This window comes from Diadema setosum, chromosome 21 (genome assembly GCF_964275005.1).
Source record: "Diadema setosum chromosome 21, eeDiaSeto1, whole genome shotgun sequence".
Taxonomy (NCBI): Eukaryota; Metazoa; Echinodermata; class Echinoidea; order Diadematoida; family Diadematidae; genus Diadema; species Diadema setosum.
The window spans coordinates 9,165,267-9,177,437 of record NC_092705.1 but is presented as its reverse complement, the minus strand read 5'-3'; the positions used below and the strand labels follow the sequence as shown (position 1 = coordinate 9,177,437).

Here is a 12,171-nt window from a genome sequence, read left to right as displayed (position 1 = left end):
CCAATATGATTATCATACATTGCATCAAATTTCCTTCCAAATTGCTTACCTTCAGACATTTCAACATCCCGAAACATCCCCAAATGTAACAATGAAAATGTTGCAGTATACACATTACTACATGTGGTACTACAATGGGCTACATCAGTACATGTGTATGTATATGTACATGTATAAAGCATTGAGTCTCCCGTATCCGGCCAAATCCCTTATCCGGATGAGCCCCGGTCCCGACTTGTACGGATACGAGAGGTTCAACTGTATCACTATATTAATGTGAGATTATTGATATTGATGTTGATGTTGCTGATGAAAACCTTAATCATCATTGTTTAGACAATGAAACATTTATGAACAATCACCATACTCTATTCTACTTCTTATTCATTCCCATATCAGTATTAAATATGACATGTACAAAGGTGATTGTTATCAGATCAGTATTGAGCATTTGTGACCCGCGGCAACGGTTTCAGGCAAAAGTCGCAAGACTGAACAAATTCCCTCCTAGGTGGGGTACAAAGATTTTGACCATTATTTTTGTCGATTTGGGTTTTTTGCAGAAATCAAATCTTTGATATGTTTTCTATATCTACACTAAATTTCATAGCATAAGACTACGGTTTTCCATCGAAAATGGAATTTTAAACACCCTATGTTGGATGGCACTCATCAGTTTCGAGCTTCTTTTGAACGCCGCGCCAATATGTCCAGTGTTGCTGCGGCGCAGGGCCTTGCATGGGATTGGCTGGTGCATCGCACACTAGTTTGGCTTTCGGAGACACCAGTTGCAGCGTTTCGGGGATGCTTTGTCCGCACGTGCATGATTACATGCTCCATTGTTCTTGCTAAAATAGATACGCTCGCTCTGTAGTGCGTGCTCTTCGTTTGGCTTTCTATCCGAGCTATTCTACCGTAATGTTCGACAACGGAAGTAAAACAAAAAGGGAACAGCAGCGCTAACTTCCAAGGTGTAAAAAGATACATGGGGAACATGGTTTAATCACATCAGAGTCGCAAATCACAACACAAATCTTTCAACATGCTATCGGAAACTCACCTGTCACTTGCAGTATGACATGATCGTGTGAAAAGAACACTGACATTATTCTCAAACTTGTCTACATTAATATAAATATCATGAAAGCAGGTTGACTCGAAGGACGGTAGATGACAGGAAAGGAGCGGTCACATATGACCAATATTAAGATACTACAAGTTAAGATTTCAAGAATGTTTGTTTGTTTGTTTAAATATAATGAACACCACCAAACAAAGCAACACATGCTCGGCTTGTAGAAATAAAAAAAAAGAGGGAACTTGACCCTTGCCAGCTCTAACAATTTTCTGCCTTCGAAAGGGTCCCCAATGATAAAGACAAATCAACCACAATGAAAACGCGATTTGTAAATGTGCGGATTCACCACCCGCTCCTGTTACATGCACACGGGCATAGCGTGTGTAGATGCCATTGAGTAAAGCATACACCTTATAGACACATACCCGTACACCATCATATCAAGCTTGCAATTGTTGTATGCGCCATCTTGAAAGACGTACTGGTAAACAAATCTGAGCGAAACGCACTGGTTTTCGGCTCCTTACGCTGAGTTCCGAGGAAGGTGCCCGGGAAATTTGATTCTCTCAGTGAGCCAATCAGAAGGCACTGTGGTTGCTAGAGGCGGAGCTTAATATCGATTGGCACCATTGTACGGATGGATGATTCTCACCTCGCATCGCCGCTCGGACATTGTCTTTGAGAAACAGGCGAATCTTCAAAGCCCGTTTTCTCGCAATTTTGACAGGCTATCAACTTAAAAAGTGCATGCATTATATTTCGCTTTCTTTGCCCATTTATGGTGCCGAAGAATACAAGTGTTTTATATCAATGCAAAGCTTAGGAAATGGGCAATCTGATTCAGTGAAAAAAGAATTTTCAAAATTCCCGGCTTTTGCCTGAAACCGTTGTCGCCGGTCACATTTGTCGATTAAGATTGTACCATTGAACAGACTGTATGATTGAGGATACATTCTAGGGATTGCTTGAAAATTTTTAACTTGCATGTCAGCTGGTGGGAGATCATTATCTTTGCAAAGCATAAACTGAGATATTCATACTGTCTTTGCCATGAGCCAATAAATGCTGAAAATTGTGCTCCATCTATTGGGGATTCTGCCATGGTATATGATTATATAATTTTCATTGCATGATTTTACCTTTTTTTTTTGGTCATTTTGCATGCATTCAAAAAGATATTGAATATTTGGATACTAATTACTCATTAATTAAGACAGCCCCTGCCCCTTTAATCTTAAGTGTATGTATTAGTACTTTAAATTCCCAGACAAATGATACAGCTAGTCTCACATAGAGTTGGTCCTATATTGATTATAAACACATCTGTTTGTTAGTGGATGTGTTGCAATCACAGAAAGTTCATATCTGCCTTAGATGTACATGTGTACACGTACACATAGTGTAAGAAGTGATATCAGTCCCAGACCGAGGCCTGAGAACTAAGACTAGACACCCATTGCCTCCTCTCTCAATTCAGGCTGTAAAACACTGCAGAGCAAAAAAAAACAAAACAAAACAAAACAAAAACAAAACATAGCAAAGCAAAAACACCACCACCATTACCAACAACAACCACAACAAACAGCAAAAAACAACAAACAGCCAGCAAAAAACAACAAACAGCCAGCAAAAAACAACAAACAGCCAGAAAAAGCAAAAACAAAACAAATAACATTTTGGACTCGCACTCAATAAAAAGAAAAAAAAAAGTATATTAACCCATTGATGACGGTTTGATTTTGCTACAACACGCATTTCCCATTGACCCTTGCCCGAGTATACTCCGGACTCATCCTCAACATGTTAAAAAGATAAGTGTCTTTAGACACAAAAATCATGTTGTTGTTTATTTCAAACAAGAAAATTGCACTTGCTAATCATATTAAATAAAATTATGATAGTTATATAAAAATTCAATTCAAAAAGCATATTTTCTTGCACATTTGGTATAACAAAAACATACCAAATGTCATGAAAAATGTACAAATCGGCAACTCTGCCAAATTCCTCCCACGTCACGCAGTGAGCTGCCCTCCGGGGACGTACCAGACTGACCCGCTTAACTGCAGGCCGTGCAGCAAGGGGACTTACCAGGATCTGCCTGGTCAGACCAAGTGTAAACTCTGCGGGACTGGCAACTCAACCAGAGCATCAGGCGCCTTCTCGGCTGACCAATGCCAAGGTAATTCTCCATCAGCAATAAGCAAGACAACAGCAGTGGATACACTCCTGAAAAAGACTCTTCCAAGTTTTCAAGTCTTGCTTGAAAACATGATATTGCATAACCTGGCCTGTTCATGCTCTCTTTTGAAAGAAAAAAAAATTATTCATATTTTGGGACTACAAACTGGTATGCATTAAGTGAAAAGAAAGTTTACCATTTCCTGGTAGTTTTTACATAAGTTATGCTCAAAATGTTGTTCATTATTTATTTTTGATGAATTATTCAGTTGACGTGCATATTGAATATGAATGCACTCTCACACCTGTATTTGAACTGTAGATGTTGCCATATGCAAAGACTCTGGCTCTCCGTCTTATGGTGGGAGAGCTCCTACAAGTCTTACTCCAAAGCCATTTTCTCAAAATCTCCTCCCATCCTGCCTGAGTTTTGAATTTCTCAAGCTTTGCTTCGATGTAAATTGTATGAAAAATCTATGATTGTTTTTCTTTCTAATTGCGAGAAGCTACATAATTATAGAGGTATGACTTTTCACAAAAAAAGTGACAGAAACTTAGAATTTAACCTGTAGATCCAGCAGGGAACACCACTTAATAGGCAATCACCACGTTAAATGCAAGCGAGCTACATGTGACAGGAATGAAATCTTGAGAAACGCTTTCATTGTACCATGGCATTTGGCGATTTATCGATTGGTTTTGGCAGGTTTGTATGTTTGAGCAGAATATGGGAACTTGGCACGTCGTCGGCTGAGCCAGGCGTGCGAACGTGCACGTGGCACATGGCTATTTGTATATACTGAATTCATAACTTATGATCTATGTGTTACTTTACATTGTCATGCATGGATGTTGTAAACACAACACTGTATGATTTGTGTGAAAACTTAATAGATCGAAAATGCTTGGGCTGTTGGTGAATTAATGAAGAAAACAATAATGAATCACACATTTCATCACTACAAAACAGATACCGGTTGCAGCAAATGTTAGAAAAAAAAAATCTAAAAAGAATTCAGAGAGATTGTTTTGCCACTGGACTTAACTCTTTTCAGTGGGCCCTCTGTTTTTTTCCACACAGTGCATATTGACAATTATTTCACTTTTGATACCTTAGCACCCATTGCAATGCATCGTTACTGTAAGTTGACAGTTATTGTTGTTTTCTTTTTACAAATTTACATGCATTATTTCTGTCACTGAAGAAAGTGAGATTTACCTTTATGTATCATATTACTGTGGAAAATGAAATAAATTTGGACTTGAACTCTTAAACTGTTCTCTCCCTATCTTTGTATGACTGCATGAAGACATGTGCCAGCCAGGTACATATTCCTACCTTGGGCTCCAACCAGGCTGCTTAGCTTGTTCTGTTGGAACATACCAAGATCGGTCCGGGCAGAGAGGCTGTTCGCCATGTCGAGTGAACACTACGACAGCACGTGCAGGGTCAACGTCGTCATCGGACTGCATGGGTAAGTTGTATTTTTGAGGGTTTTTTTTGTGTGTGTGTCTGTGTTGAAGGCAAAGGTTTGGCTTTATGTGCAGTAACAACAGCAACAGCAAAAATGAGTGATTCAAAAGTCATGATCTTAAATGTGTACCAATACCCTGAATATAATATTTGCTATATTTGTGGAATATACTTAAACATGCCCTCTGCAAAATATATGAATTTCTTTGTTACTCCAATTCTTATTTATCAGAGTTTAGATGTTGATTTGGCAGATTATACAAAAACAAAAATGACTTGAAATAGATTTGACAATCACCTAATTCTTTCAATTGAAGATTGTCCTATTGATCTTTTTTTTTTTCTTCTAAATACGTCTCAAATGATAGTGATGTGCAATACGTGCGCGCAATCAGCTAACGACTCGACATGGAATCTCGATGTTATTCGTAAAAATGTACGCGTATAGCTAAAACGGGCACACATCAGTATTGGTGCTCGCGGAGCAGAACTTAAACACATGGGGTGCAAGTGCCAAATTGTTAAAGAGATATGATCTGATTTCAAAATGTGTATACTTACAGGGGCTATAACAGCTGAAGCATGGCTGATGTTTGTGTATTCTAGCTGTACACAAATTTGATTTCCAGGATACTGTTACACTTTAAATGGCATGTGTAAGTTGTTCGTGTTTAAAGGAAGGAAACATGGTAAAATGTTTTAATAGTTGTTGATCAGTCCATCATGAGTCTCCAGACCAATTGTCAAAATCATCTAAGCTTAGAAGTTATGAATGGATGCAGCCAAAGTTGTCAAAAATTAAACTTTGCATCTTTCGATAAACATTTCCTGAAATCAGTATGATGGCAATCAGCAATTATTTGTATACTGCGCCTCACTTCTGCACATTTAAAAGTAAATTATAGATAAAGAAGAGGAAAACAAAGAAATTAAAGGAAGGGAAGGAAATGTATGCAATACAAATTTATTATTAAAGGAATAATAAGGGGAAATCAGTCAAATTTTGATGTTCTACATATTTTTTTTTTTCAATCAGACCCAGCTGACATAGTGTCCACATTGTCCACATTGGCCACTGGAACCACAGCTCAAGGTAAGTTATTATTTTTTTTTTGTCAATAATTGTCATTATCTGGTAAATGTTCCAGCCTCTAGCTAACACCTCACTTAAGCAAGCGTTACTCCTCCAGAAATATGCTATTACAAACTACGTCTCTTCTTTTTCTTGCTTTTTCCTCCCCCCCCCCCCCCCCACACACACACTCTCTCTCTATCTATCTATCTATCAATCTATCTATCTATCTATATCTCTTTCATAACTAAAGGCTTTACTTCTGGTAGTTGGTGAAAAAATACGTAGAATAATAGATATATATAATTATTTAAGATATGTCATATACTCATGTCTGCACCCATTTGATGCAAATTGTGGGAAATAGAAGAGCATAGAAGAGACTTAAGCTAGCCCTCCATTAACTGAACAAGGTTTGATTCTAATGATAGATTTCCGTATGTCATGAATATATGTTATATCATGCTTTGATATATGATACTTTGATTGAAACTGATACATCGACCGTTATGTACTTAGTTATTTTTTTTTTTTTATATATATCCAAGCTGGGCATGAAGTATTATCATATTTTGTTATATTCTATGTATTTTCCATCCAGAAATACAAAAATGAGATTGAAATTGAAATTGAAATTGAATAAAAATCATTAAGTCTAGATCTTCATGTTTTAAGGATAGAATCATGTTTTCCTGATTGGTGACTGCCCACAGCTACCACTGCCACCCAGCCATCAGCCAGCGTCGCCAGGACAACCAAGCCCATCCCCACGGAGACAACGACAGGCAAGGCTGTTCCCGGCAAAGAGGGAGTCCACAAACGGAAAGGCGGCAGCGTGGGATTGATCGTGGGCATCTTGTTCGGGGTCATGGTCTTGGCAGCCATCATAGCCGTCATAGTTGTTGTCTGGCGCAGAAATTCAAGACAGTAAGAGCAATGAATGACGTTAATCGATTGTGCAACTGCATGCTGGAGTTTGTGAATGAATGCGGGAAGTATATGAAGTAGATATCAGGAATGGTTGTCACTTTAAACGTCACATTTATTCAATGAAAATTTAATTTATGCTCATGTAATGACAGGAATAGCTTGTTGCTTTTGTTGGGAACTCATACAAAACACAATCATCAGTTTAGCTCTAAAATTCAAATTCTTTGGCCGCCATCACTTGCACAGTCTTAATCCCTGTTCTTTATCCCGTTGAGGATGAGTTCCCAGTATACTCGGGAAAGCATCTATGGGAAATATGTGTTGTAGCAAAATCAGATCGTTAATGATTTACATTATCACAAGGAGCAATAACTCACTGAGACGATAACTCTGCGAGTCATTTACGTGGCAGATGTTTAGGTACTTTTTCTGATGCAATGTATAGCTCAGCACCAGATATTCTTCGACTAAGGTCTAATATTAAAGCTGTTCAAGTTGTTGATTTCAAGTTGATTTATTTCATTCCCAACAAATTGGTAGGGATACAATGAAATGTTTGCATGTACAAATAATGACTAAGGTCTAAGAGAAGACACCTGGAACATTCCAGCATTACTAGTGCCATATATCACTTCACGACTTTTTTCTCTTTCCACTCGAACATTGAAAGGATTCCCATGATGAAGCTGACCAACATCACCCTCTCGTCTCCCGAGGACTACGATAGCGACGACGATATCGCAGATGGCAGGTACCATCAGTTCCGCGAGACGGATGACTTTGACTTGGAGCGTGTCACCCTAGACCCAGAGGACCACTTACAAGGTATGGGTGTGGCCGCCCTCCCCCCTTCCTCCAGCCCCATCGAGTGTTTGATCTAAAACTCAATGACCCTCCTAAAGTGTGGCACCACATCACATTCAATGTGGCTTTAACTAATAGATTAACATCAATTAAACAGTGGCAGAATGGCAGCGGTTTCATTAAAATCTAAAAAGAATTCCACAAAATTTCATATTTTATGAAAAGTACACATCGATTTGACTTGTTACTAGCTGGCACATGTTAAGGGTAATATTGTTCCCCTTGCTTTCTAAAAGAGGTAAGTCAAGTGCGCTTTCATTTTGCTGGTAGTATGAAAATGTGTTGAATTCTGTTCATATTTTCTTCATATCGTTGTCCTGCAGTGACGTCACGAAGTGTGGTAGTCTTCTCATCCCGCGATGGCGGTACTGAAACTTTAAAAAGTCATAACTTTTCAACATATTGGCTAAATTTTCTCAAACTTTTACTGATGTCTTCTATTAATATTGCTGCATTCACTCAATTCTCACAAGTATTTGGGTGAACTTATCCTTTAAGCTGACAAGGCAGACAATGCACACAACCTTCAAAGGAAGAAAGGAAAAAGAACTGGTAAATGTAGCACGACTATCATCCTGTAAGGTCCAAAATGTGAATAAAAGATTTAATATGTTCTATCATATCTTGCTAACTGCCATTTTAAGAACTCACATACACTTTCTTCATCTTTGTTTCATCTCGTTGTCTCTCTGTCTCTCTGTATCCCTGTGAACTAAATTTTGCATTTTTCCCCACTTACCTCCCTCCAGCCAAGCGAAACAGTTTCAGCAATGCCCTATACGAGTCCATAGAGGATCCGAAACAGGACCAGGAATCCGGGCTAGTCCTAACCTCGTTTCAGGATTTGTGAGGCCAAGGAACTCTTTTTTCCTAGATATTGGAGCAGCAATGGTTTGCTCTACAATGTCTCTCATCTTTGTGTCAAAGACATCCATCTATGCAAGTATATGAAAGCTGTAGTTATGGATATGTTTGTTTGTTTTGTTTTAAACGTGTCGCTGATAAATTCGTGCCAGATTTTATTTGTAGACACTTTTACATCTTGCCATCTTGTATCACACACAAGTAGATTTGAATGGCTGGCATTTTGGGGGAGTAAATTGGATTTTTAGATTGCTTTTGATAGGTCCTCCCTGACTGACTAAGTAAATATGCGCAGTATATAATTGCAAGTTTTAAACGTTTCTAATTACTCTATTTTGAGGATGATTAGGACATGTAAATCAATTTTGAAGAACAAGAAAGTTTTACAAGTGTGATATTTGAAGCAAATGTTTTTGCTGATATCTTTTATCAATGTTTTGATGTCAGTTGAACAATGAGTTGAGGTTGTTTGATAAATTTTGACTCTTGTATCAAAGAAATAGACCTCAACAATCAAGCTGAGATTTCAAAATCAGTGATTTATAGGAAATATAGATTGAAATATGTAGATCAGTTTCTTTTCAGTAGGAAAATGTTTACAGGTAGGTAAATTTATAAGAAAATGCTGAAAGTTCTCTTAATATTCTCCTTATCATTTACAGTTTATTCATGTTTGATACTTCTTAGATTTTAAGTGGATTCCATGTCAAACTGTACATTGATGGTCAACATTTTCTACAATATTTTTTTAAAGGATCTTGACAAAATAACAACTATCATGCTACAGTACATCAATATCACTTATGGTAGCAATATCTAATTTCTTTTCTTTCTTTCGTTATTAAGTCAGTATAATTCTTTCATCTTTACGTGCCAACTTCTGACTTCCATGTGGACAGTGAGAACACAGTTTGGGAGGTGTGTCAGTATGTGGGAGCAGAAAATGATGTCTATTTGTGTGTAAAAAACTGACAATTTCTTGTCAACAAAGTGTCAAATACTGATACTCATCAGCTTTGCAATAGCCATGCAAACTGTACTGTGATGGGACTCCATACATTCTTTCATTTTTGGTGTATCATGTGATGTAAACTGCCTTCGTTTTATTGGGACTTTGGTATCAAACAAGAGCACCTCTAATCTGTAAAGTGTTAATATCATGGTGTAACATTTTCAGAACACTTATTTTACCTTGTATGCAGGATGATAATTATGTCTCTTGATATGGGACATGTAATGTTTCTAAGATATTCATGGATATATTGTATAGAATTCAGCAGACTGAAGGAGATATAATCAGTTTTGTAAACTGTAAATGGCCGCATTGCATACCATTTTTAGCCGTCATGAAATCTGTGTATATGAAGGTGTATTACACGCTTACAAAGTCTGCTGCTGGAGAGGTCCAGCTTTGCGCAGTACACCCAATTCACTGAGCCCAGTTTTTAGCCACATTTGAACTGTGCTGTTATGAATTCACAATTGCTCACATCAATCCCTGTGACAATTAAAGTTGACTAGAACTAACATTTTGTATTCCAAGCGATGTCAAAATTTGTCTTCCATGCATGCATGCAAATAAGTTCAGAGTGTATGTGTGTCTGCCAGTCATATTGTAGTGAGTGCAAATTTTGATGTAAGGTGAAGGCCCATGCATTACATTAGCATAGTATTTTAGTGACTCAGCCCTTTTAATGAAGGGTGGTCTTTTGTAATTGGAACCATAAGCTCTTACTCCCTAGTCCAGAGAGAATGATGGCAGTTGTATACCTATTGAGTTGAGTGCAAATTCATGTACATTCCATTGTCACTGCAATAATACATAAAAATGATGTGTTTAACAAGAGTATGCATTCATCTGTTGTTTCACTTTGTTTTAAAATACAAGAAAATGCTTTTTTTCTGCCATGTATATATATATAGAAAGAAGATCTGATTCATAAATTTGGTGCCAAGTTATGTATATATGTTAGATATATATATGTATGGCATCCAAGTCTGATCATGTTTATAAAGTACATGTATGTCTCATTTTACAACTTGAATGCTGTTGTAGCTTGAAGAGAATTTTCTCAATGTCCTGACATGTGATATATAAAATAGATTTATGTACAGTCTATGTACCTTCTTATCAAGCTTGAGATCGGCAATAAAAAAAATTTAATGTAATCAAGCTTCTTTTTTTTTTATTAGCCTTGAACATGTGACCATATGTCATCACTGAAGTAGTACTACTAGTTAGGTATAGTTATTGGTGTGATAAAGAAAGTTACTCTGATCAAAGTATCTGTGATTAACATTTTCTTTTGATGGTGATAATTAGGCACATTTGTCATAGTACTTATCAAGAGCTCTGTAGCATTGATGACAATAGTTTGGTGTTCATATAGTTTTTTTTTTTTATCAGCATGACTTGGTGCTAAAATTGTATTGCATCCTAGCTTAATATGCATAGCAATGAAGGACTTATGCAAATAAGTCAAGCTTCGAGCAAACTTTTGGAAAAAAAAAAACATTTTGCGTTCTTATGTGTTTAGAAGCATTAGATGCATTTTAAAATCTTGTACATGATGAGCTATTTTTGCATTCTGAGTCCAGATTAAATAAATTTCCCTTGTTCATATTGATATGAATATCATTCATAGGAAAAGTACACAGAGCTTGAAGTCTTTTTCATTCATTGCATAAGAAATTCATTTTTTAGACTATGTATGTGAGTATATGTGTATGACCTATAGGCCCTATATGACATATGGTAATCAGAGAGTTATTTACATGATATTTAATTTCATTTCGTACCATCAACACAGTTATATTTTTCCATAATTACATGAGCAAATTTATAATATGTCTAAACATGAAAACTGGATTTCTATTATTGTTGATGCTGCTATTGTTTTATAGCTTACTTTCACCACCATCCTGGAATCTCGGCCTTGCAAAGTAATGAAAATATTGCTGCTGCCTCGGTTGTACAGCATATACTTATCCTTCACAGGAGGCTGGAATTTTGTATTATATCAGCAAGGGAAATCAAGTGTTCGTGAGTGTCTAATACCACTTAAGAAATCATTCTGAAATACCAGTCTCACTTTGGTAGCAATTATATAAAAACCATTCAAACATAATAAGCATTAGGATTGTATAGGAGTAAGATGAATACCATCAGATTATAGACCATAAAATTAAAGGTGCATAGTCCCGGTAGTGTAGAGGGCGCTGTTGATGATACTGCTGATCACCGTTAGCGTTGATACGAAGATTGCCGAAGTTGAGCTGTCATCAAGAGTAAAGCGCGTAGGTGTTGCTAAGTAACGTGGCCATTGTTGTCTTCTCTGCGCATCACGCAGTCTGTAGTAATGCCAGGGTGCGTGCATATGTGTTTCTTATTATGAGATCACAAAAGAAGTTTGCTAAAGCTGTCCTCCCCTCAGCCGAATCATGAGCCGATCTGTGATCGGACCACTGGCTACAGTGGATCGGACTTCTTCGGACTCAGGGAAGTGGGCCACAGCGTAAGCGCTAAAGAGGAGTCGATAGTGTAGGTCTCTATAGGAAACTTGCGCCGTGCGCCCGCGTACGCATTTGACTAAAACACCGGGACCTTACACCTTTAAGTGGAAATTCCCCCCCCCCAAAAAAAAAAAAAGATTTGGAGAGTATTTTAGACATGCATGTGTGTGTGTGTGTGTGTGTGTGTGTGTGCGT

The 12,171-nt window shown here is 37.5% G+C and overlaps 1 protein-coding gene across 1 annotated transcript in view; it reads left to right on the top strand.

The window, feature by feature from the left end:
• Positions 1-11,116, top strand: part of LOC140244902 (uncharacterized) — a 107,719-nt gene extending 96,603 nt beyond the window's left edge. The window contains exons 40-45 of the mRNA XM_072324510.1: positions 3,102-3,260; positions 4,570-4,734; positions 5,770-5,826; positions 6,519-6,732; positions 7,406-7,560; positions 8,349-11,116. Coding sequence (XP_072180611.1) covers positions 3,102-3,260; positions 4,570-4,734; positions 5,770-5,826; positions 6,519-6,732; positions 7,406-7,560; positions 8,349-8,449 — 851 coding nt within the window. The 3' untranslated portion in view covers positions 8,450-11,116. The remainder of the gene's footprint in view (positions 1-3,101; positions 3,261-4,569; positions 4,735-5,769; positions 5,827-6,518; positions 6,733-7,405; positions 7,561-8,348) is intronic.
• Positions 11,117-12,171: the final 1,055 nt, after the last annotated feature.